Genomic DNA, 23,871 nt, shown 5'->3' with positions numbered 1-23,871 from the left:
TGTTTCAGCTCAGTGTGGTAATAATATCAAGTACCAACTGTATGTTTCAGCTCAGTGTGGTAATAATATCAAGTACCAACTGTATGTTTCTACTGAGTGTGGTAATAATATCAAGTACCAACTGTATGTTTCAGCTCAGTGTGGTAATAATATCAAGTACCAACTGTATGTTTCAGCTCAGTGTGGTAATAATATCAGGTACCAACTGTATGTTTCAGCTCAGTGTGGTAATAATATCAAGTACCAACTGTATGTTTCAGCTTAGTGTGGTAATAATATCAAGTACCAACTGTATGTTTCTACTGAGTGTGGTAATAATATCAAGTACCAACTGTATGTTTCAGCTCAGTGTGGTAATAATATCAAGTACCAACTGTATGTTTCAGCTCAGTGTGGTAATAATATCAGGTACCAACTGTATGTTTCAGCTCAGTGTGGTAATAATATCAAGTACCAACTGTATGTTTCAGCTCAGTGTGGTAATAATATCAAGTACCAGCTGTATGTTTCTACTGAGTGTGGTAATAATATCAAGTACCAACTGTATGTTTCAGCTCAGTGTGGTAATAATATCAAGTACCAACTGTATGTTTCAGCTCAGTGTGGTAATAATATCAAGTACCAACTGTATGTTTCAGCTCAGTGTGGTAATAATATCAAGTACCAACTGATGTTTCAGCTCAGTGTGGTAATAATATCAAGTACCAACTGTATGTTTCAGCTCAGTGTGGTAATAATATCAAGTAACAACTGTATGTTTCTACTGAGTGTGGTAATAATATCAAGTAACAACTGTATGTTTCAGCTCAGTGTGGTAATAATATCAAGTACCAACTGTATGTTTCAGCTCAGTGTGGTAATAATATCAAGTACCAACTGTATGTTTCAGCTGAGTGTGGTAATAATATCAAGTACCAACTGTATGTTTCAGCTCAGTGTGGTAATAATATCAAGTACCAACTGTATGTTTCAGCTCAGTGTGGTAATAATATCAAGTACCAACTGTTTCAGCTCAGTGTGATAATAATATCAAGTACCAACTGTATGTTTCAGCTCAGTGTGGTAATAATATCAAGTACCAACTGTATGTTTCAGCTCAGTGTGGTAATAATATCAAGTACCAACTGTATGTTTCTACTGAGTGTGGTAATAATATCAAGTACCAACTGTATGTTTCAGCTCAGTGTGGTAATAATATCAAGTACCAACTCCTGTATGTTTCAGCTCAGTGTGGTAATAATATCAGGTACCAACTGTATGTTTCAGCTCAGTGTGGTAACAATATCAAGTACCAACTGTATGTTTCAGCTCAGTGTGGTAATAATATCAAGTACCAACTGTATGTTTCTACTGAGTGTGGTAATAATATCAAGTACCAACTGTATGTTTCAGCTCAGTGTGGTAATAATATCAAGTACCAACTGTATGTTTCAGCTCAGTGTGGTAATAATATCAGGTACCAACTGTATGTTTCAGCTCAGTGTGGTAATAATATCAAGTACCAACTGTATGTTTCAGCTCAGTGTGGTAATAATATCAGGTACCAACTGTATGTTTCAGCTCAGTGTGGTAATAATATCAAGTACCAACTGTATGTTTCAGCTCAGTGTGGTAATAATATCAAGTACCAACTGTATGTTTCTACTGAGTGTGGTAATAATATCAAGTACCAACTGTATGTTTCAGCTCAGTGTGGTAATAATATCAAGTACCAACTGTATGTTTCAGCTCAGTGTGGTAATAATATCAAGTACCAACTGTATGTTTCAGCTCAGTGTGGTAATAATATCAAGTACCAACTGTGTATGTTTCAGCTCAGTTTGGTAATAATATCAAGTACCAACTGTATGTTTCAGCTCAGTGTGGTAATAATATCAGGTACCAACTGTATGTTTCAGCTCAGTGTGGTAATAATATCAGGTACCAACTGTGTATGTTTCAGCTCAGTGTGGTAATGATATCAAGTACCAACTGTATGTTTCAGCTCAGTGTGGTAATAATATCAGGTACCAACTGTGTATGTTTCAGCTCAGTGTGGTAATGATATCAAGTACCAACTGTATGTTTCAGCTCAGTGTGGTAATAATATCAAGTACCAACTGTATGTTTCAGCTCAGTGTGGTAATAATATCAAGTACCAACTGTATGTTTCAGCTCAGTGTGGTAATAATATCAAGTACCAACTGTATGTTTCAGCTCAGTGTGGTAATAATATCAAGTACCAACTGTATGTTTCTACTGAGTGTGGTAATGATATCAAGTACCAACTGTATGTTTCAGCTCAGTGTGGTAATAATATCAAGTACCAACTGTATGTTTCAGCTCAGTGTGGTAATAATATCAAGTACCAACTGTATGTTTCAGCTCAGTGTGGTAATAATATCAAGTACCAACTGTATGTTTCAGCTCAGTGTGGTAATAATATCAAGTACCAACTGTATGTTTCTACTGAGTGTGGTAATAATATCAAGTACCAACTGTATGTTTCAGCTCAGTGTGGTAATAATATCAAGTACCAACTGTATGTTTCAGCTCAGTGTGGTAATAATATCAAGTACTAACTGTATGTTTCAGCTCAGTGTGGTAATAATATCAAGAACCAACTGGTGTATGTTTCAGCTCAGTGTGGTAATAATATCAAGTACCAACTGTATGTTTCTACTGAGTGTGGTAATAATATCAAGTACCAACTGTATGTTTCAGCTCAGTGTGGTAATAATATCAAGTACCAACTGTATGTTTCAGCTCAGTGTGGTAATAATATCAAGTACCAACTGTATGTTTCAGCTCAGTGTGGTAATAATATCAAGTACCAACTGTATGTTTCAGCTCAGTGTGGTAATAATATCAGGTACCAACTGTATGTTTCAGCTCAGTGTGGTAATAATATCAAGTACCAACTGTATGTTTCAGCTCAGTGTGGTAATAATATCAAGTACCAACTGTATGTTTCTACTGAGTGTGGTAATAATATCAAGTACCAACTGTATGTTTCAGCTCAGTGTGGTAATAATATCAAGTACCAACTGTATGTTTCAGCTCAGTGTGGTAATAATATCAAGTACCAACGTGTATGTTTCAGCTCAGTGTGGTAATAATATCAAGTACCAACTGTATGTTTCTACTGAGTGTGGTAATAATATCAAGTACCAACTGTATGTTTCAGCTCAGTGTGGTAATAATATCAAGTACCAACTGTATGTTTCAGCTCAGTGTGGTAATAATATCAAGTACCAACTGTATGTTTCAGCTCAGTGTGGTAATAATATCAAGTACCAACTGTATGTTTCAGCTCAGTGTGGTAATAATATCAAGTACCAACTGTATGTTTCAGCTCAGTGTGGTAATAATATCAAGTACCAACTGTATGTTTCAGCTCAGTGTGGTAATAATATCAAGTACCAACTGTATGTTTCTACTGAGTGTGGTAATAATATCAAGTACCAACTGTATGTTTCAGCTCAGTGTGGTAATAATATCAAGTACCAACTGTATGTTTCAGCTCAGTGTGGTAATAATATCAGGTACCAACTGTATGTTTCAGCTCAGTGTGGTAATAATATCAAGTACGTATGTTTCAGCTCAGTGTGGTAATAATATCAAGTACCAACTGTATGTTTCTACTGAGTGTGGTAATAATATCAAGTACCAACTGTATGTTTCAGCTCAGTGTGGTAATAATATCAAGTACCAACTGTATGTTTCAGCTCAGTGTGGTAATAATATCAGGTACCAACTGTATGTTTCAGCTCAGTGTGGTAATAATATCAAGTACCAACTGTATGTTTCAGCTCAGTGTGGTAATAATATCAAGAACCAACTGTATGTTTCTACTGAGTGTGGTAATAATATCAAGTACCAACTGTATGTTTCAGCTCAGTGTGGTAATAATATCAAGTACCAACTGTATGTTTCAGCTCAGTGTGGTAATAATATCAAGTACCAACTGTATGTTTCAGCTCAGTGTGGTAATAATATCAAGTACCAACTGTATGTTTCAGCTCAGTTTGGTAATAATATCAAGTACCAACTGTATGTTTCAGCTCAGTGTGGTAATAATATCAGGTACCAACTGTATGTTTCAGCTCAGTGTGGTAATAATATCAAGTACCAACTGTATGTTTCAGCTCAGTGTGGTAATAATATCATGTACCAACTGTATGTTTCTACTGAGTGTGGTAATAATATCAAGTACCAACTGTATGTTTCAGCTCAGTGTGGTAATAATATCAAGTACCAACTGTATGTTTCAGCTCAGTGTGGTAATAATATCAAGTACCAACTGTATGTTTCTACTGAGTGTGGTAATAATATCAAGTACCAACTGTATGTTTCAGCTCAGTGTGGTAATGATATCAGGCACCAACTTACTGTATGTTTTGACTGAAAGTGATAATGATATAGGTTCCAGTTCCAGCTGATATCACCATATGGTTGTTTGCCTTTACAATGACTGCAGGGAAATGTTTAGGTTATCTGTGCGTTACCTGCCTGGCCCAGGCTTATTGGAATTAGCAAATAAAATAAACCGAAACCTGAGTAACCATAATTTGTGTGGCAGGCTTAGATGCCCAAGAACATCTGTGGTAATCAAATGGGATAAATACAAAAGAGCAGGAAATTCGAATTGACTTACAATACTGGCCACCAGCTGCAGTCCAATGAGAGCCCAGTTAAGGAAATAAGCCAAAGTTCCAAGCATTGTAAATCTGTAGAGAAAAAGAACATTTGGGCAAATCTAACAGTATGGCAAAAGACAGGTTGGACAGTTTTAGGGGCTACCAATAAAGACAGACAGACAGACAGTTTGACAGGCTAGTAGCTATGAAGACAGACAGACAATTTGATAAGCTAGTAGCTATAAAGACAGACCGACAGTTGCACATGCTAGTAGCTATGAAGACAGACAGACACTCAGTTGGACAGGCTTGTAATTATGAGCACAGACATACAGTTCTACAGGCTAGGAGGCAATTAATTAACAGAAAGATAACAAGGGGATGTTGATAATGTTTGAATATGGGAATTATAACAGAGGATGTCAATATAGGGACAAAGAGTTGACAGACAAGATTTACTCACATGCTAAATCCAGTTTTACATTTCCTGAGCAAGGAATACAATGCCAACAAGCAATTCAAGGCAGACAGGCTAACAATACCAAATGATGTCCACCATCTGTGGAGGGAGAGATGTCCCATTCATTGTTATGTACCCTTTATGTACCACATTAGCACAACTTAAAGTCAATATTGAAGGCACAAACACAGGGGGTGGGTGCCTAGGGTGCACGCGTACCCCTCTTGGGGTACAAAAAGTGGTCATTCCTTATTAAGGAATCTTCAATTACTATGTTTTTTAATATGATACCTATGACTGTGCACCCCTCCCCCCCTCTCAGCCAATCATGGTTCTGTATTGTCAACTAATTGTGCAAGTGAATTTTAGAAAAATACACCTAAGATAACTAAGATAATCGAGGAGAAAGGCCACTAACAAACCTATAACATTCTGCATTGGTGATGTAGATATTGATATCTGGTAGGGTAGTAGGCTTTATTTTCCCAACTGTATCAATAATAGTGATGGTAAATGTCTCGATATTTGCCAATGCCAGTCTCCCCTCCTTGGGAATATTTGGCAACATCTTGATGCTTTCAACCGTCTGGCGAATGTCAACCATGATGTTCTGAATTGATGCCACCTGGAGAACAGAAACTTAAGCATTATCCAAACAAAATACTCATACCAGCAAACAAACAAACTACAAAACAAAACACTCTTATGGTAAATTTTTGTTTTATGCCTAGGGCCATCCCCCCACATGTGATTGCCAGATATGGGCCATAAAACAAGCCAATGTTATGTATATTTATATAATATCAAAACAAATCAATACAAAAGGCCCAAATAGCTGTGATCGTAAACCAGAAGAATAAGGTACAATGTTCCAAAAACTGGTATTTGACTCTGCCAAATTTTTGTCTTTAAATAAGACTTCTTCAGTCTGCCCTGAAGAAGTCTTATTAAAATTTGGCAGAGTTGAATACCAGTTTTTAGTGTATTGTATACAATATCAAAAACATTCAATGTTTAATTGTGCAGTTTTCTATTCATTTAGAATGTTTCCATTGCCTCCAACAAAACCACAAACAGTAAATACTTTGTACGATGGGAAATAAATATATCTATCTAAGAACATTTTGACTGACGTTTTGAACGATAATCTCTTCATCAAGAGCAAAAAGTTTAAACGTTGATTTGACCGGTCACAGAGACAGAATCATTGGGGAAAATGTCCTATGATACCATGCAAGCAAACATCTTCTCACATACAAAGTACCTGGGTTAGAGACCCAAATTCTTTGAGTTTCTATGGAGCAGTTGAAGATACGGCTTCAAAATTTGTGTCCCATTGTGTTAGCTACAATCTGTGCCAAAACTAGTTGACCTATTCACCGATTAAGCTACACCTTTACAAAATTCCATATCTGGCAATCACATGTGCCACAAATAAATGCTCCCCCCTCCTCCCCCCCTCCCCCATGCCAATGTTGAGTGCCTATCGTTAGTATGTGATAGCTGAGTTCCAGGCCTTCAGTAAGTCAACAACATTGGTTTAGGGGGAGGAGGGAAATGGATGTGCTTGACAAGTGGTTAACCTGTATGCACCCATATGTGCGAAAAGTGGTACTGATTTTGCGAAATGGGTCAACAATTTTGGTGGGGATTAAAGATGCATTGAAATGCCCTGCAGCTGCTTTGAGCCATTTATCCCCACCTGCATCTGTGAATCCACAAGAGTACTGTTCACATTGCCTATCGCTATGGTAACAGAGTTGACACCTTGTTCCACTTTGTCATTGAAGACATAAGCAGCAATCAGGCAGGCACTTAAAGAAAAAAAACAGTTATTGACTCAATCTGTAGGTAAAGGCAATCAGGCAGCCATTAAAGTAAGAAATCAATCATGATTCAAAATGTGAAGCTGCATTATATCATACTGGTATGGTCAAGGGTAATAAACCTTTTGTGCTTCTTTGGTCTAAATGCGTAAAAAGAGAACTTGGATTATGAAAAGTGTAGACTGTTTGCAGTTACAGTTGGCAAACGTCAGTAAAATAAGAGAAATATATGTCTGTGTAGCATGTGTTAGGTCACCACAGGCCATCGGTTTGTTTACACTAGTTTATTGCTCTGTGACAACCCGTAGCCTGTGGAGGCATACAATGATGCTCGCAACACAGACATTTTTCTCTTTTTTTTACTGATGTTCGATGGAGCTGCAAGCAGTCAATCAAAAGTGTGTGAAAATAACAGGCTCTTTGCAAAGTAGCATTTTCTGGAGCAATTTCCTCTTCGCTTACCTACATACTAAGGTAGACAGACAAAAGAGTATAGCGAGAATGGCCAGGCGCTTGGGTCGCTTGCGAATCACAGGACGTCTGCAGCAGGTTGCAGCACAGAAGACAAGGAAATGTATAAATAGCAAGAATGATACCACAGAACCAATAACGACGATGGCTGAGCCATAGAGAACCAATGACTGTAGATTAAATTGGAAAATAAATTACTAGGAATTCCAAGACACTGACAAACATTTAATAACAAATATAAGTTCTTGACAAAATTCTAGTGATAAAGCTGGTTACCATAAACCTCAACAACACAAATAAATTAAGGGGGAGATGTTGTGTTTATCTGGTATTGGCCCTTTTTTGTATGAGATTGCAGTGAAAGAGCAAAAAACATGCTGTGATATGGTATTTCAAAACACGGTGAGATGCAAGATTTTGCTTTTTAAATGGTGGTATTGCGGTATTAAGTAGTACTGCTGTGCACTGGATTTGCCCTTGGTACGTGATGATTAGCTGGAAACTTAGAAATGTTGGGGTGTCACACATGCTCTTCAAAACCTCACCCTTCTGTGTTGTATGCGATATTTCCATTTTTTCTGCTGTAGGTTATAAATTTCTTCCCCAATTAACATTATGGTCTGGTAAAAAAATCAAGTAAAATCCAGTGGGAGTTGACCAGTTAGGCCCTTACTCCCTTGACCCCCCTCCCCCTTTGGCTACCTGAGGAATAAACTAACAGGTACACCATCAAACGAAAAACACATCCACAAAATAAAAATAATAAAGCTCCTACTTGATGGCATTTCCCGATTGTGAAAGTTTGGCTCTGCGCAATAGAGGACAATAGGGGGCTAAGAGATCACATGAGTTTTTGGGTGGCAAATTACTGCACACTCAAGCTTTTAGTAGCAAAATAACAGCAACAAATTAGTAAGCCAACTCAATTAGTGCTTATGAATAAAGGAAAAATGTTCTTTTCAGGAAGGGTTTATTTTCATTTAAATATTTCATTTTTTCGTCGCTCTATGAAGAGACAGGCGCAGTTATTTCTATGTCTATTTTTGCTTGAATTGGCCCCCCAAAAGGCCATTGTGATCTTTTAGCGCAAGTCCAATATTATTTTTATCAGGGCAGACGGAAGTGGACAATTCCCAACCGAAGCAGACATATTTCTTTTAGGGAGACAACACACAAACAACACATATCTCTTAAAACCATTAAATCTAAATTTCATAGGCTGTGATAGAGATAATGACAAACAAAAATGCAAATGTGAACTGTAACTTTCAATTGAAGTGTTGCGCAGCAAAACGTCTCGAATTTCCCTTTGGAAAGTATCGCAAGCATTTTACGAAATATTACACAACAAATTACACCCTACCTGCTGGTATTCGTCCTCGGTAGGAGCAAAAGTAGACGAAGTGTTTAGGAAATAAAAGTTTGCTCGGGGCAAGAAATGATAAAATGTCGCAAGGGAAGAAGGAATCTTTTCCTGTAAACAATAGTCGCCCGCCATCTTGGACATCGATGCTGTAGAACCCAGGCCCCACGCGGCAACTAATTTATGGTTTGCTTTTTCCCCAATGCACAAAAGCAAAAGGTGCTGAAAATAACCCTTCCCGATTGTACTATCATTTTCTTTACCTTCTGTTTTTGTTTTGCATGAAAGCAAGGGGGTGCGCCTATCCGGCGCTTATCATAATTCATTTGTGCAAAAATAACTATTTTTATCTGATAAACATATGATACGGATATGAAACGGGCAAATTCAGACTGATGTCCTTCAAAAGTTTATTTTGGCGGCGTTTTTCTCTGCCGGAAACGAACCATGAAATTATCTCTTTCATCCTTGTGTCACGTGATCATCCGGCTGTCAATCACACTCATCGGTCAGTGTTTGGTTCCCAAGTGAGGAAGAGAGCGGACCGAACTTGCGGTCTGAACATATGAAACTTCAAGTTAACCCATCTATAAAATGATACAAGACAATTAAGATAAGTAGAAAGAGGACAGAGGTTTGAAGCTTTTGGGTTGATAAATATCGATGTATTTCTACCATGGATCAAATTTCCACGGGTTTAAAGTCTGTGTTTGATGCATGTGATACAAATGGCGACGGTTTCGTACGAACTCTCGATCTCATCCAGTATTCTGGGGGTGGACAAGATCGCTCCAAAGAGGTATTTTAACCGCTAAATTGCTATCTTAACTTAATTATATATGCTGTCGGAGATTGTGTCTCTATTTTATAGCTTCAAACACCTTAGAACACGTTTTAACGGTTGTAAACAAACTTTATGCAAACGTCTGCCGTGCAAGCTCGTGCTTGGTGTTCGAAATCTAACCAGAAGTTCGCTTAATTTTCCTCATTTTTTTATTACATTTCGAAGAAACTTTTAATGACTGTGATCTCCATGGTATAACCCTTCTGTTAGGGTCTGCTCTAGAAAGATACAACACTTTTGAGAACTCAATCGAAGATCTATGCACGATATCATATTTCACGGCGATTTCTGATCCGCTGCAAATGGTTTTACTTGCAGGAGGTTCAAACCTTGATTGACAAACTCGATCCCGATGGAGTTGGTAGAATAACCTTCGAGGAATTCTGCAGGCGATATCGCGAATTAGGTGAGAATAGAAACTTGGTATTTTATAATGGGGGTTAGTTGTCGGTAATATAAAGTAACTTGTCGAATGTTGGCAAACAATTCCTAAAATGTTCGCCTTCATTCAAATATTTGCTATTTTCTTGGTAAAAGGTGGTGGAAATGGCGATGTTGATGCTATAGATGGTGGAAAGCTCCCTTCTCATGATTCTGAGTTTTTGGAGGATAGTTGTTTTGAGGTAAGTAAGAATAAAGAGGAGACCTTTGCGAAGTCTCTAACCGGAAGAGCAACTTTCTTGTTAGTTCAAGTCCCAAAGTGATATGATCTTATATTATTAAAATTTGCGCTGAAAACGCCTCTCTGTTTTGCAAAACAAACAAACAAAAATATATTTTTATAGACTCTTTATTACTCTAAATTTTATATTTTTGTATTGATGTAATGCTTTGTTTCTGAACAATTGCAATTGAATTTGAATATCCCCTCTGAACTATTGTTAGATTGTTTGATTGAAACGTTCTTAAGTAAATGTTTTCAAGTTACTAGCCCTTAGTGTATTGCAAACAGATTTACACTTAAAATATTAAGACGACATATAAGACACATTTGTTTTTTGTCTGAAAATACTATACAGTATATTTTGGATTGTTCTTGATGAACTAATAAGTGTGGAATGTTTATAACTTGCCACATAATTAGCATATTCTTATTTTAGTCATGATCAAACTAGAAATGAACTCTTCCTTTGAAGATATTGTTGTACCTAACCACTTATAAAAGTTTATTATATACTGCTAAAAACATCAGTCTTCAGGTTATCAACATGCTCCCATGTTTTGCATAAAGCATTTATTTTTCCCATAAATAGTATGATATATCATTATTGATTATCAGACTTCAGTCTGGATGCTCCTATTTAATTTCTTTTTACTTAAATAGACAATTTGTATAAATACAAAAGCTACAGAAGGGTTAAGATTGCAAGATGATGGCGTTAGAGTTTTTTAAGTGGTTCACTTGTTATTTTACAATGTTCATAGACATGTTCAAGTGAAAAGACTAAATTTTGTTTGTTAAGTGTTCCTGTTTTTTATTTTAATCTTATATATCATCAATTCCAAATCAATAAGGATCCCATCACTTCAAACACTATAACGACCTTATTAACTTTTATTGTCTTGATCACCTGATTGATAAGAGTGATTGTTAGAAATCACTTGTAAAATAGACTAAATCAGGTAATCATGCACCTTTAACTATAGGATTGTATGGTCACTTCTTTTGCTTCAAACGTAGAATAATAGTACTGTATACACCTCTTTTCTATTTTCCATCATCCTTCCATCTGATGAAAACATTTATTTATGGACCTGTATCAATAAGGCAACAATTTTGAATCAAAATTATAAAGCAATTACAAAATTATAGTACAATTGTATTAGCATAAAAACTCAATGTACAACATTCCCTTGCAGGGGCAATGTTTGTTTGAGAGAGGGCCGGAGGGATAAGAGACCTAGGGTAGAATCGATTAAATTTTGAAGTGCGAAAAATTCAAGTTATGAATAACATCTATCATACATTTATGGGATGTCCCAAATAATTTCTTGGCTTGGATCCACTCCTCCCCCCCCCCCCCCCCCCCTCCCCTCTGGTATCGTGTGAATAATCCCTTCCAGGTACAGTTGTATCTAATGCTTTAGTCCTTTGTCTTTTGTCACCGCAGTGTAGTTGTTACTAACACACCCCCACCACCCCCGTTCCTATGCCCCCCCTCCCCTCTGGTATTGTGTGAATAATCCCTTCCAGGTACAGTTGTATCTAGTGCTTTAGTCCTCCCTCTTTTGTCACTACAGTGTAGTTGTTACTAACACTTACCCCCCACCACCCCAATTCCTATGTCTTTATGAATAAATTGATACATTTGGGAAGCTAATCACCGAACCCAAAACCCTGTGGTGAAACGCACAGACATTGTTAAAAAACATAAGTGATGCTCTGTCAACTGGGCCACAAATGCTAGCTGTAATAATGCCATTCTACTATATCCCTCCTGGTAAAGTATTTATGCTAATTTTTTTTATGAATTCAGGGGGACAGCACATACAGCACCACATCAACCAATGATTACAATGGAGATGACGATGACACATTCCAAGATCCAAGACCATTCCAAGACCATAACGGCTCAAGCTTTTTACGTAATCAGATGCAGTACTCTACCTTCCCACCACCTACTGAATCTAAACGGCGAGCTAAGAAGCACCACACACCCCCGCGCCTATGTATTGACAGCTCCCATCACTCAGACACAAGTGAATATCAGAGCGAGGAGGGCTACGAGGGATATGGGGAGAGCTTTAGTGAAGACAGTACACTGGGAAGCGGGACTCTTAAAGGTTCCATGACAGATCAACAATTTCATAAATCAATAAGCAGGTAACATATTTTTTAAAGTAAAGAGATTTTAAGGAAATGTTTTTTATAAATATCAATACAAAATACCCAAATAGTTGTGATCATACATAAACCAGAAGAATAAATACAATGCACCAAAAACTGGTGTTTGACTCTGCCCAGTTTTTGGTGCATTTTCTGATAAATATGGTATAATTGATAAACTTAATGTTATGAGAATTTACCTTACACTGTCACTGTAAAACAGTTTTCTAGCTTTAATGTGTTTGTATATTTTTTTGCAGTAGTAGTTTACAGCATAGAAGAGTATCTGCAGCCAAAGCTGCTCTAATGACAAGGTATGTTTTTGATCTACTTGTCTGCTGTAATATTTGTCAACCCACTGTACAGTAGGTGAATGCCTACAAAGTCTGCCTACATACCTTACAAGAATTGATTTGTACTTCCTGTCCATCAATGTACTTAATATATCTGTCTGTAAATGTCTGTACGTCCACATCTATGGCTTTCTACTCATCCATCTATTTTGTCTGTCAATCAATCTTTAACGAATACCATATTTACTTGAATAAGCGCATACCTTGAATAAGCGCCCCCCTTCCCTCCCTAGGTTTTATGGAACTGAGTAAAATGACTATCATACTGTAGTTCTAAGAAAGCACTGGAGCTCATAGAAAGGGCAGGGAATAGAGTATTAAATGGATGAGAATTGAAAAAAGCTGCTTCAACTTGTAATAACGATAAAGAGTAAAGAAACTGATGTAGAATAAAATTGATATTAAATGAATGAAAACACTTCGGCCTTTTGTTCAAAATTAGCTCTTTTAAATAAGCACCTCCCTCGAACAAGCGCCTCCCTGAATAAGCGCCTTGTCTGACAGTCGAAAAATTTAATAAGCACCAGGGCGCTTATTTGAGTAAATACGGTAAACAGATGGATGAAAATACTTACAGTATGACAAATGGGTAGACAAACAACATCATAAAATGTACCAACTGACAGAGACAGACACACAGTAAAACATATTGTTGGACAGACAGAGATTTCGGTGAACTGTCATCTGGCCGTCTGTCAATCAATCTGTCATCTGTCTGTCAACCAATCTGTTATCTGTTTGTCTATCCATCAATCTGCTATATATCTATCTGTCATCTGCACAATCTATCTGTTACTGTGTCTGTCTTTTATTAATCTTTCATCTGTCTGTCTGTCCATCAATCTGTAATCTGTCTTTCTGTCCATCAATCTGTCAATCAATTTACTGACCACTCCTCTTCTGGTCTGCATTATGTTTGCCTCCTCCATCTTCACTAGTCCTCCATGTGCCAGATGGCACTCACAGCCTTCACTGACTTTTTCTCCAAGCTGGGGGCGGTGAATAGGTTTGCGGATCGGCGGATTCAGCCCCAAAATGCTCACGGATTACGGATTTTGATGATTATTTCAGCGGATTGGCGGATTTTGAAAATACGGCGGATCACGGATCTGTTGACAATTTGGGCACGGATTTCGGATTTTGACTGCTTTGACGGTCAAATTTCATATTCTAAATGAATTTCAATCGATTCTATTGTTTATCTGTCAAACCATGCGGATCTAAAAATATCTGCGGATTTGCCCCGAAAATGTTGCGGATCGGCGGATTTACATACCCCTATTCACCCCCCCCCCCCCCCCCCAAACCCATGACTTTCCTCACCTCCCCCCAGGAGTCCCACCCTGCAGACTTTCTTTCTGAATTTCTCCTTGATTTGCAGCAGCCCTGCCTACCGGTCATACTCTGCAAATACCAGCAGGCGAAACAGTTCAGATGATATATTTTATGATGACCGACCTATGTCAGATACTGAGGCTGGAGCATCTTCTTTTTTATACAATGAAGTAAGTGAAAACACTCCCTGTAACTATACAAACTATGTCATCATTACCTTAAAAAACAAACTAGCAGTCAGATATAGCCAGGCGCTCCAAACTAATTTCAATGCCCAAAATGCAATTACGTGGAAATCTGTTTGTCCTAAGTGCTACCACGCTAGGAGTATTCTTACGCAACCATCCTGTTGCTGTTAGCCATTTAGAGTAGGGCTTTTTTTATTTGCTTTTTCTTCATGTTTTCCTTCATTTTTTGATGTCGTTATGTCCATTTTTTTTTCCTTTATTATAAAGGGTTACACTTGAGTTGGAGCCATGCTCTGTTGTGTCAACTTTACTGCTATTTTTAATATGTTTTATAGTGGTAGAAGCCTTATAAATAAATAAATAAATAAATTACTTAATTTAAAATATATAAATCCTTACTTTTTCAATTGATTTTTTTGTGGTTTGAGTTAAGGGCCAAGTCATCCCTCCTATTTTACAAACTGAAAGTGTTTTAACATTTCCCAGCGTGAATTTGTTTTATACTGTGGATTTGTTTTATACTGTAACAAGAAATATGAGGAAACCCACGAAAGAATAATAAATTTGTTCCCCTTTCTTGAAATCCTTGCTTCTGCCCCCCCCCCCCCCCCCCCTCTTTTGGAACTCCTGGCTCCGCCCCTGATTACTGCAATGTGTTTGTCCCTAGGCATTAGCTTATTAAAATGTACAAGGACACTTTTCCCTTTAAAAGATTTGCAATTATCAATAGTAACACAAATTTTCAGAGCTGTTCCACAATGTGTCCTGGCGGCAGATTTGTTCTCAGGTTTCACCAGTGACTTATGCATGTGTTTTTATTAGATTCGTAGGTTATCTTCTCAAGTTTCTATGCTGACAGAGGATCATCACATGCAGACAAACCAACAAGATCGAATCAAATACGACAACAGGGATCTAACTTTGAGGTCAGTCTTTTATTAGCACTTACAATAGTGGACTTGCGCTAAGAGATCACGTGACCTTTCTGGGTGGCAAATTCAAAACAAAATAATCACAGAACTAATTGCGCCCGTCACACCAGAAAACGAAGCGAGTGAGTAAAATGGGCCCATAATACTCAGGAGAGATCCTAAAGAGACAAGAATAAAGTGAGTCCTCCATGAAGTTTATTTTTTTGGATTTTCCCTTTTTTTTATCACTACGGATAGCGTTATAATTAAACCATACAGAGCAGACGTTAGAATTTAGTTTTATTGTAGTTTCATCCAGTTTTGGACAGTTTTTATTCTTGGATGATCAATGTTCCAAGACGCATATTAAATCCCTTATAAATGTTTACAAAGTACAAAGCTGTTTCGAGGAATACTGGCTGGTTTCCATAGGATCGAACACGATGTTAGGTGATTATGTAAAATGATATGGAGGCTCACATTGCGATTGAGTACGACCATCCATATGAAAAATGTATGTATATATTTTATTTCAAAACTGTATGTGAAGTAAAACAAATTAAAAAAACCTACACGCAGAAATTATAAGTCTGCTAAAATCGAGAAAAATGTCTCTTTCTCTCTCTCTTTCTTTTTGCTTTATCTGTTTCTTTCTTCTTTTTGTTTTGTTCCGTTGTTCTGTAAAAAAATCGCATTGTGGTACATAGGCACTCTAGGGCACTCAAATGGCGAATTTAATAGCAGACCAAATAAATTCAAGCTCATGAATAATCAATTTTTAGAGAGAGCACCTGCGAGTCCCGTGAATTACCATACCGGTTTCATTCTCATTCGAGTCGTAGATGCAATCCATCTGACATAAAACAAATACTTTTTACCCCTATTTTGGCGCCTACAAACTCCGTTGGCGAATTTGCATCAAGGGTTGATATAAAATGAGATTTCACAAGAAAGGTAGGACTTTTCATTTATAAAATGAAATTACGTTTTGGGATTTTATAGTGTACTACAGTAGAGGGGTACTTGTAAAAAGATGGTTTTAGAAATCGAAAATAAAAAGTTGAAAAAGGAAAATGAAATACAGTACAGTATAGGTAGTGCCTTTTATATATATCTTTTTATAATTGATTTTGAGCAAGTCCTATATGTTTGAAAATTTATTTATTCCCTTCCACATATCAGGTTTGATTCTCCATTTGTTTTGACAATGCTTTTAGTAGTAAAAAAAACTTGTAGCATTAAAAGTTATTGAAATAAAATCTAAAAAAAACGCGCTATTCGCGCAATAATAAAGCAGAAAAATATCCACCAAAACATATTTCTCTGTTAAATCTTGATAGAACACGTTCTTTCCGTGACCCTAAGATTAATGCATTTTCTATCGTTAAATCTTGACGACATTATGTATTCTCTACGTCTCCCTGTCTAGAATAAACGCGCTAGAAGAACAGCTAGAAGCACAGAAACTTTCCGCCTCTCAACTGGTTTCAGAGGAATCGAAAAAACACAAGCAGGTCTTGGTAAGTGATGTTACTGAACGAACGGCTACAAGATGGCAGAGCCAGGATTATTGGCCTGCTCTCTTTGATAAGAGCTTTGTATTCATCGATATATTAGGAACAGGAAGATTTTGGAAAGCTGTAAGCCGTAAGAGGCCTTTTGTTATTTAAGGTGTCTTTATATTTCTTTCTATTAGTTTTTTTAACATGGAATAGTAGAAGCTTATTTATTGCTGATTTGCTATAAAGAAAAGTTTTCGTTTCGAAATTCGAGAGAAGGATTTTGTTTCGAAAATAGTGTCATTTGTTATTGTCACGCTCAGCTTCTCGCAGACAAGGAGAGTTGTTGACCCGTCATTTTCATCTTTTTGGATTTTGACTGATTTGATATCGATTGTTTTACCTCTTTTTTTTCTATAAATCAAATAAATAAAAAGTGTAATTCTAAAATTCTAAAGATTATTTTTCTACCGGCCATCATCAAAGATTCCTTTTTTTTAACTTTTTAACTTTTATGTTTAGGTATGACATGCCAATTTAGCGTCATTTATTGTCAACATCATTTCTAAAAATAAAGTGTCGCATGCTAATACCAACTAGAAAAATATAGTCATTGCGACCCCAAAAGAAATCATCCATCTTCAAAGATACGATCATTATTTACGCGATCTCTGTAATTCTTTCAAACACGAAAATTCAAAAAGTTCATTTTAATGCTAGGTAAAATCATGTAAGTGTGAGTTCTTTTAAGCCCGGCGCACACGGTGAGCAAAACTTCACTCAATTTGCTCACTGCCTCGCGAGGCCAAAAACTCACAGTTCAAGCAGGTAAGAATTTTGCCTCAGTTGCTCGCGTGACGTGATTTCGTTCGATCGACGTCCGCACACGGTGAGTTTTTGGCCTCGCGAGGCAGTGAGCAAATTGCACGAATGAAGTTTTGCTCACCGTGTGCGCCGGGCTTTACAACTCCCAGTATAACTTCAAACCGAGTTGTAATTGTGTTAACGTAGTACCAAAAACAAAAAAAGAATACCCCAGGCTACCTTAAAATGTTTCTTGAGATACAAGTACGATGACAATGTATAGACTAAAGAGACACACACATTACATCAGACATAAAATGTTTCTTGAGATACAAGTACGATGACAATGTATGGACTAAAGAGACACTAACATTACATCATAGACATCAAGCAGAACATAGCAATACAGCAGATGATCCCCAAACTAAAAAAAAAACGCCGGAAAGGTCTTCTTGACTTTAACCTGAAATAGTAAGCGTTCGATAATGTTTCTCATATCAAGAAAATTGTCGTTTTTGCCAAACGCGGTCACTTCCATATAAGGAAACTAATATATTCCTTATTTGGAAAAAACTGTATGATTCTTGTCATTATTAAGGTTGCCGTACCGCAGGTGCTTCGTAAACTTTATGACTTGTAATCAGAAGATACAAACAGTGACTGGAACCATCTCTAGCCAACGGAGAAGTCTCTAAAAAGAAACTAAGATTCCTCGGTACCAGACCCCCAAAACGACAACGTTTTCTTAATATGGAAAATATCCATGCTGTCATCGTCAAGCTGCATCCGTTTGTTTCAATTCCTGAGGGACCTGTTGCTTAAAAAGACGCTTATTTCTCATGTGAAAAAAGTTCTCACCTTTCCATTTTCAGACTAAACTGTCCAGAGAAAATGAAGAACATTTGATAGAACTAAAAGAAAAGTAAGTAGAAATAGCTTTTCGGGTTACTGTAAGAACACCACATTTTATATTTATCAAATGCAGCTTTACCCTGCGCGAATAGGCCTCTATTCGATATCCTCCTATTGACACTTGAATTATTTATCTATTAGACTCCACGACGCTGAAAAAGAAATCGCCCAGTTAAAGACGATAGAACCGATGCTTCGGAAAGAGCTGGACGACTGTTTGGAGGTAGGATGAGTTGAACACATGCTTTTTTTTGCGGGAAGTTCATTAACATGTGAAGCACCTAAGAGTTCTTGAGAATGCCATCAGGTAGGTAGCCTTGGATTTAAAAGTATTTTGAAATTAGGGCCTCCCAAAAAAGCGCCTAGGACATGTAAAATAAATCAGTGCAGCGGATCTTTTGGGGGACTTAGGGAACAAATACCAAAATACAGTCTATACAGATGTCACAGCGAGTGCCATGTGACCCCATTTCTTACAGTTTCTGCCATGTGACCCCACCCCCCAACCCATTTCTTACAGTTTCTGCCATGTGACCCTATCCCCACCCCCATTATTGCAATTTCTGTCATGTGTCCCTACCCCCACCCCCATTATTATGATTTCTGCCATGTGCCCCACCCCACCCCCATTATTACAATTTCTGTCATGTTTCCCTACGCCCATCCCCATTATTATGATTTCTGCCATGTGCCCCACCCCCACCCCCATTATTTCGATTTCTACCATGTGCCCCACCCCCACCCCCATTATTATGATTTCTGCCATGTGTCCCTGCCCCCACCCCCATTATTATGATTTCTGCCATGTGCCCCATCCCCACCCCCATTATTTCGATTTCTACCATGTGCCCCATCCCCACCCCCATTATTATGATTTCTGCCATGTGCCCCATCCCCACCCCCATTATTATGATTTCTGCCATGTGCCCCATCCCCACCCCCATTATTATGATTTCTGCCATGTGCCCCATCCCCACCCCCATTATTATGATTTCTGCCATGTGCCCCATCCCCACCCCCATTATTATGATTTCTGCCATGTGCCCCACCCTCACCCCCCATTATTATGATTTCTACCTTGTGTCCCTACCCCCACCCCCATTATTATGATTTCTGCCATGTGCCCCATCCCCACCCCCATTATTATGATTTCTGCCATGTGCCCCACCCTCACCCCCCATTATTATGATTTCTGCCTTGTGTCCTCCCATTTCCGGAACCTGCTACAGCTCTCATTATACAATGAACCTCGCCAATCGAGATGAATTCTATCCTCAGGAAAAGCGACATCTCGTGCAACAGCGAGACGAGCTCGAGAATACCGTGAACAAGAAACAGGATGAAATAGAAGCGCTGAATGCTAAACTTGAGATACTGACTCGTGAAGTCGAGGAGGAGAGGCATCGATATGAGGAGGTGGGAAGCGCTTGTCGACAAGGGGGAGAGGGTGGGGCAAGCGGGAGTATTGGAGAGGGAGAGTGTGTGTGTGGGGGGGGGGGGGGGGGGGGGAAGGGATACGAAGGGCTTAACGACTATCGACAAAAGTTGTGTGTTGGAGGGAGGGATACGAAGGGCTTAACGACTATCGGACAAAGGAGTGTGTGTGTGTATGTGGGGGGGGGGGGGGGGGGGGGGGGAGGATTACTATATGTATCGATACGGTTACTTTGATTCGATTAGATCCGGTTAGGTTCGATAAGGTACAGTTGTAGCGTTAACTCGTGTTTGTTTGAGTAGGACTATGCCATCAAAAACGTAAACCTGTATTAGACACGCCTTTGGCAGCCATCATTTCAAAGTTACGTAGCGCTTTTGCTTATACTGTATGTAGTTAAGCACTACCCGTAAAATACAGCTATGCCTTTGTTCTGTTAGTCTGCTTTATAGTCGCTCTTAAAGAATACCGATCAACCACTCCTTTTTTATTGTTTATAATTGAAAATACAGCAGTTTACCCGCAAGGAGACTCCAAAATAACAATCTACGAATGAAACCTGATATATCATTGACGATATTTCATTGAAAATATCTCAGATACTCGCATTAATTAGCCGATGGAAATGGATGCTTTGTGTGACTTGTCATTTAGCAGGAGCACAAAATGGCGGCGTGATTGGCCTCCTTTAAGCAGATTATTGTTCTGCCCAAAAAAAATTTCGTTAAACAGTTTTTTGGTTTCCCAGGAAATTGCGCACTTGACCGAGCAGCTCGAATGCATGGAAAGGACTAAGACAGAGGCCGAAGACAAGCTTGCTGAGATGCCCAACATAGCTCAGAGGATAACCGACTTGGAAAAACTCGTGCAGCAGCTTACGAAAGTAAGAAGCCAAATGGACAATACACGATTACCAAGCTAGTTTGTCTAGACAAATATATTTTGAGGCGTCGTTATAGAATCATAAGACCTCAACTAGTTGGTCGCTAACAATATGCTGTTTGCCTTGCAGGAGAACAATAATCTGAAACATACCAAAGACGACGCCCTCCTGGTTCAACTCACACAGAATGGCCATTACAAAGTGCAGCAGGAGGTATAGACACGAACTTGTCACGCAGTACCATGCATCACGCAGTACCGTGAATCACGCAATACCGTGAATCACGCAATACCGTGAATCACGCAGTACCGTGAATCACGCAATACCTTGCATCACGCAATACCATGCATCACGCAATACCTTGCATCACGCAATACCTTGCATCACGCAATACCATGCATCACGCAATACCGTGAATCACGCAGTACCGTGAATAACGCAGTACCGTGAATCACGCAATACCGTGAAACACGCAATACCTTGCATCACGCAATATTTTGCCAAAAGTTACATCGATAACCTGTATTGTACGTCCATTATCATGACATGAAACATGTCATGAAACATGGCCTTCAATGACAATAATTGGATATGCGCGAACATTCAAAAGCATCAACGGAGAAACAATAACGCAATTGGAGTGAAACCACATTGATAAATGTCACCTTGATGAGTCCCTTGTTGATTGTATTTTTATGTTAATAGCACTAATTAATTTTCTATTTTGAATAACTAATTGTCAGTAAACGCTACTGATTGTCCAAACGTGTGTAAATCAATTTTCGATTGCGTGCAAAAGAATGTTCATTCCATTCAAATGAATGCCCAATTGCGTTATTGATTGTTCGTTGATGCTATTGAATGTTCATGCATATTCAATCATTGTTATCGCAAGTAGAGTCACGCTGAGGATGTTTCGTGCGATGTTCATGAACGTGCAATACACTTTAACGATAAAACGTTTGCCACAAATGAACTCCTTTCCTGTTATTGAACAGCAAAAGATGTAATACAATTGCCGCTTTAATTGGGCCGATATTAGAAGTTTGTCTCTATAAAGAGAGTATTACCTGTTCCACTGAAACTTCGTGTTTGTACGTTGCCTAATAGCCAACAAAGTCTCTAGCGGACGAACTGATGAGCGCGAACAAAGACACGGTTATCGACGCCCTTAGGGACCAGGAGGAAGAGGCCCGCAGGCTTCGGGGATACCTGGACTCACTGCTCATGATAATCATGGAGCACAACCCTTCACTTCTAGAGATCACGTGATAGCCATGAGACGATCACGTGAGAACCACGGAATAATCACGTGATAACCATGGAACGATCACATGAGAACAACGGAATGATCAGGTGATAGCCATGGAACGATCACGTGAGAACCACGGGATGATCACGTGTTTGTCATGGGGCGATCACGTGAAAACCACGGACTTATCACGTGATAACCATGGAACGATCACGTAGTTACCATGGGACGATCACGTGGTACCCATGGGTCAAAACCCATCTCTACTAGCGATGACGTGAGGAGTGCTTACGCTGTAAAATATATTTATGCAACCATGAGTTTTTTTTATCATAATGTAGGTACCACCATGAAACTAGGTCTCCTTTTTATTATAATGTAGGTACCACCATAAAACTAGGTTTCGCTTAGAGCATGATCATCCAAAATGAAATCCATAAGAGAAAAAATTTGTTGCCCAAGCGGTTTCCACTGGAAAAAAGCTGTTTGTTTTATTTTTCAAAACTTTAAAGTGATTAATTACAGTTTTCAGTCATTTTCGGTGATTAGTTCACAGTTGGTAGTCCCGTTTTCGATGGACTTCAGTTTTCATTAGTTTTCGTGATCAGTAGTAGACGGCGTAAATATAATTTTATTTTTGTGACTTAGTATTTCAAAGCCGTTTATTGTTTCTATGCCACGATAATCAACATAGATATATGTTGTGTGTTAGCCAATGAGAGGTCTCGATGAGGTCACGTGCCTAGGTGTTTAGCCAGGTCTCGGTGAAGGGAGGTCTCGGTGAAGTCACTTTCATGTGTTTAACCAATGAGAAGTCTCTGTGAAGATCACATGTGTCTGCTTAACCATCGAGAGGTCGTGGTAAAGGTCACACGTCTTGTGTTTAGCTAATGGGAGGTATCGGTGAAGAACAACACCACTGTTTAGCCAAAGAGGGGTCTTGGTGAAGGTCACTGGTCTTGTGTTTAGCCAAAGAGGGGTCTTGGTGAAGGTCACTGGTCTTGTGTTTAGCCAAAGAGGGGTCTTGGTGAAGGTCACTGGTCTTGTGTTTAGCCAAAGAGGGGTCTTGGTGAAGGTCACTGGTCTTGTGTTTAGCCAAAGAGGGGTCTTGGTGAAGGTCACTGGTCTTGTGTTTAGCCAAAGAGGGGTCTTGGTGAAGGTCACTGGTCTTGTGTTTAGCCAAAGAGGGGTCTTGGTGAAGGTCACTGGTCTTGTGTTTAGCCAAAGAGGGGTCTTGGTGAAGGTCACTGGTCTTGTGTTTGGCTAGTGAGAGTCTCGGTGAAGTCACATTATCTGTTTAATCAATGAGAGATCGTGATGAAGGTCACTTGTCTTGTGTTTAGCTAATGGGAGGTCTAGAAGATCAGATGTCTTGGTTTAACCAATTAGAGGTCTCGGTGAAGGACACATGTCGTGTATGTACCCGATCATAGTCAAACCACAATACTATTGATTCCAGAAAAGTTCGGGAGTCACGCGGAATCACACGTTAACGAAACAGACCAGTACAATCACATGAAAGCGTGACTGGTTTTTTAAAATTTGTCTCTCACGGAATAGTCTTTATTATTGAAATAATTTTACACAAACAATCTAGCAATATGATATGATAGACAATATGATTGACATTAAAAATTCACTCATAGATATTTTTGAGATGTTGTAAATAATGTATTGTAAATAGACACATGTAAATACTATTTGATGCGCCATGTAAAATAAGAATTGCAATAAAAAAGTCTCCACCATTTTTCTGTTTTGTTTGATCTGTGTTTCAGCAATCTTTCTCTTTGGCGAGCTTAGCTTCTTCATATACAGTCACCTGTTTTAAAAAAAGCTCGTCATTGCAAACCAGCATGTGGCGCTTGGCAAATGGAAGTTGTATGACC

General features: G+C 38.5%; 2 protein-coding genes across 8 annotated transcripts in view; one reads left to right on the top strand and one right to left on the bottom strand.

The window, feature by feature from the left end:
• Window positions 1–8,925, bottom strand: part of LOC5509572 (protein tweety homolog 3) — a 32,980-nt gene extending 24,055 nt beyond the window's left edge. For 2 of the 4 annotated variants that reach the window (XR_007305294.1, XM_048720176.1), the window contains exons 1-6: window positions 8,740–8,925; window positions 7,368–7,546; window positions 6,782–6,893; window positions 5,502–5,704; window positions 5,083–5,178; window positions 4,637–4,709 (exon numbers count right to left, since the gene is read on the bottom strand). Coding sequence is in view for 2 of the 4 variants with exons in the window: in XM_048720176.1 (XP_048576133.1) it covers window positions 4,637–4,709; window positions 5,083–5,178; window positions 5,502–5,704; window positions 6,782–6,893; window positions 7,368–7,546; window positions 8,740–8,883 (807 nt within the window). In the remaining 2 variants the exon portion in view is untranslated. The remainder of the gene's footprint in view (window positions 1–4,636; window positions 4,710–5,082; window positions 5,179–5,501; window positions 5,705–6,781; window positions 6,894–7,367; window positions 7,547–8,739) is intronic. The other 2 variants (XR_007305293.1, XM_048720175.1) reach the window with 1 other exon arrangement.
• Window positions 8,926–9,235: 310 nt separating this feature from the next.
• Window positions 9,236–23,732, top strand: LOC5509567 (rab11 family-interacting protein 3). Of its 4 annotated transcripts, none has more exons than XM_048720168.1 (14): window positions 9,236–9,538; window positions 9,902–9,989; window positions 10,121–10,206; window positions 12,061–12,407; window positions 12,674–12,724; window positions 14,148–14,268; window positions 15,109–15,212; window positions 16,627–16,717; window positions 18,373–18,422; window positions 18,554–18,635; window positions 19,691–19,828; window positions 20,596–20,730; window positions 20,860–20,943; window positions 21,841–23,732. In XM_048720168.1, the coding sequence occupies exons 1-14, from the start codon at window positions 9,416–9,418 to the stop codon at window positions 22,000–22,002; spliced, it is 1,662 nt and encodes a 553-aa protein (XP_048576125.1). In that variant the 5' UTR covers window positions 9,236–9,415; the 3' UTR covers window positions 22,003–23,732. The 4 variants fall into 4 exon arrangements, with proteins under 4 accessions (XP_048576125.1, XP_048576124.1, XP_048576123.1 ...); XM_048720167.1 differs by having other exon boundaries at window positions 14,145–14,268; XM_048720166.1 differs by having other exon boundaries at window positions 12,671–12,724.
• The last annotated feature ends 139 nt before the right edge of the window (window positions 23,733–23,871 follow it).

This window comes from Nematostella vectensis, chromosome 12 (genome assembly GCF_932526225.1).
Source record: "Nematostella vectensis chromosome 12, jaNemVect1.1, whole genome shotgun sequence".
Taxonomy (NCBI): domain Eukaryota; kingdom Metazoa; phylum Cnidaria; class Anthozoa; order Actiniaria; family Edwardsiidae; genus Nematostella; species Nematostella vectensis.
The sequence above is the reverse complement of the archived record's forward strand: the minus strand, read 5'-3'. Positions and strand labels throughout refer to the sequence as shown.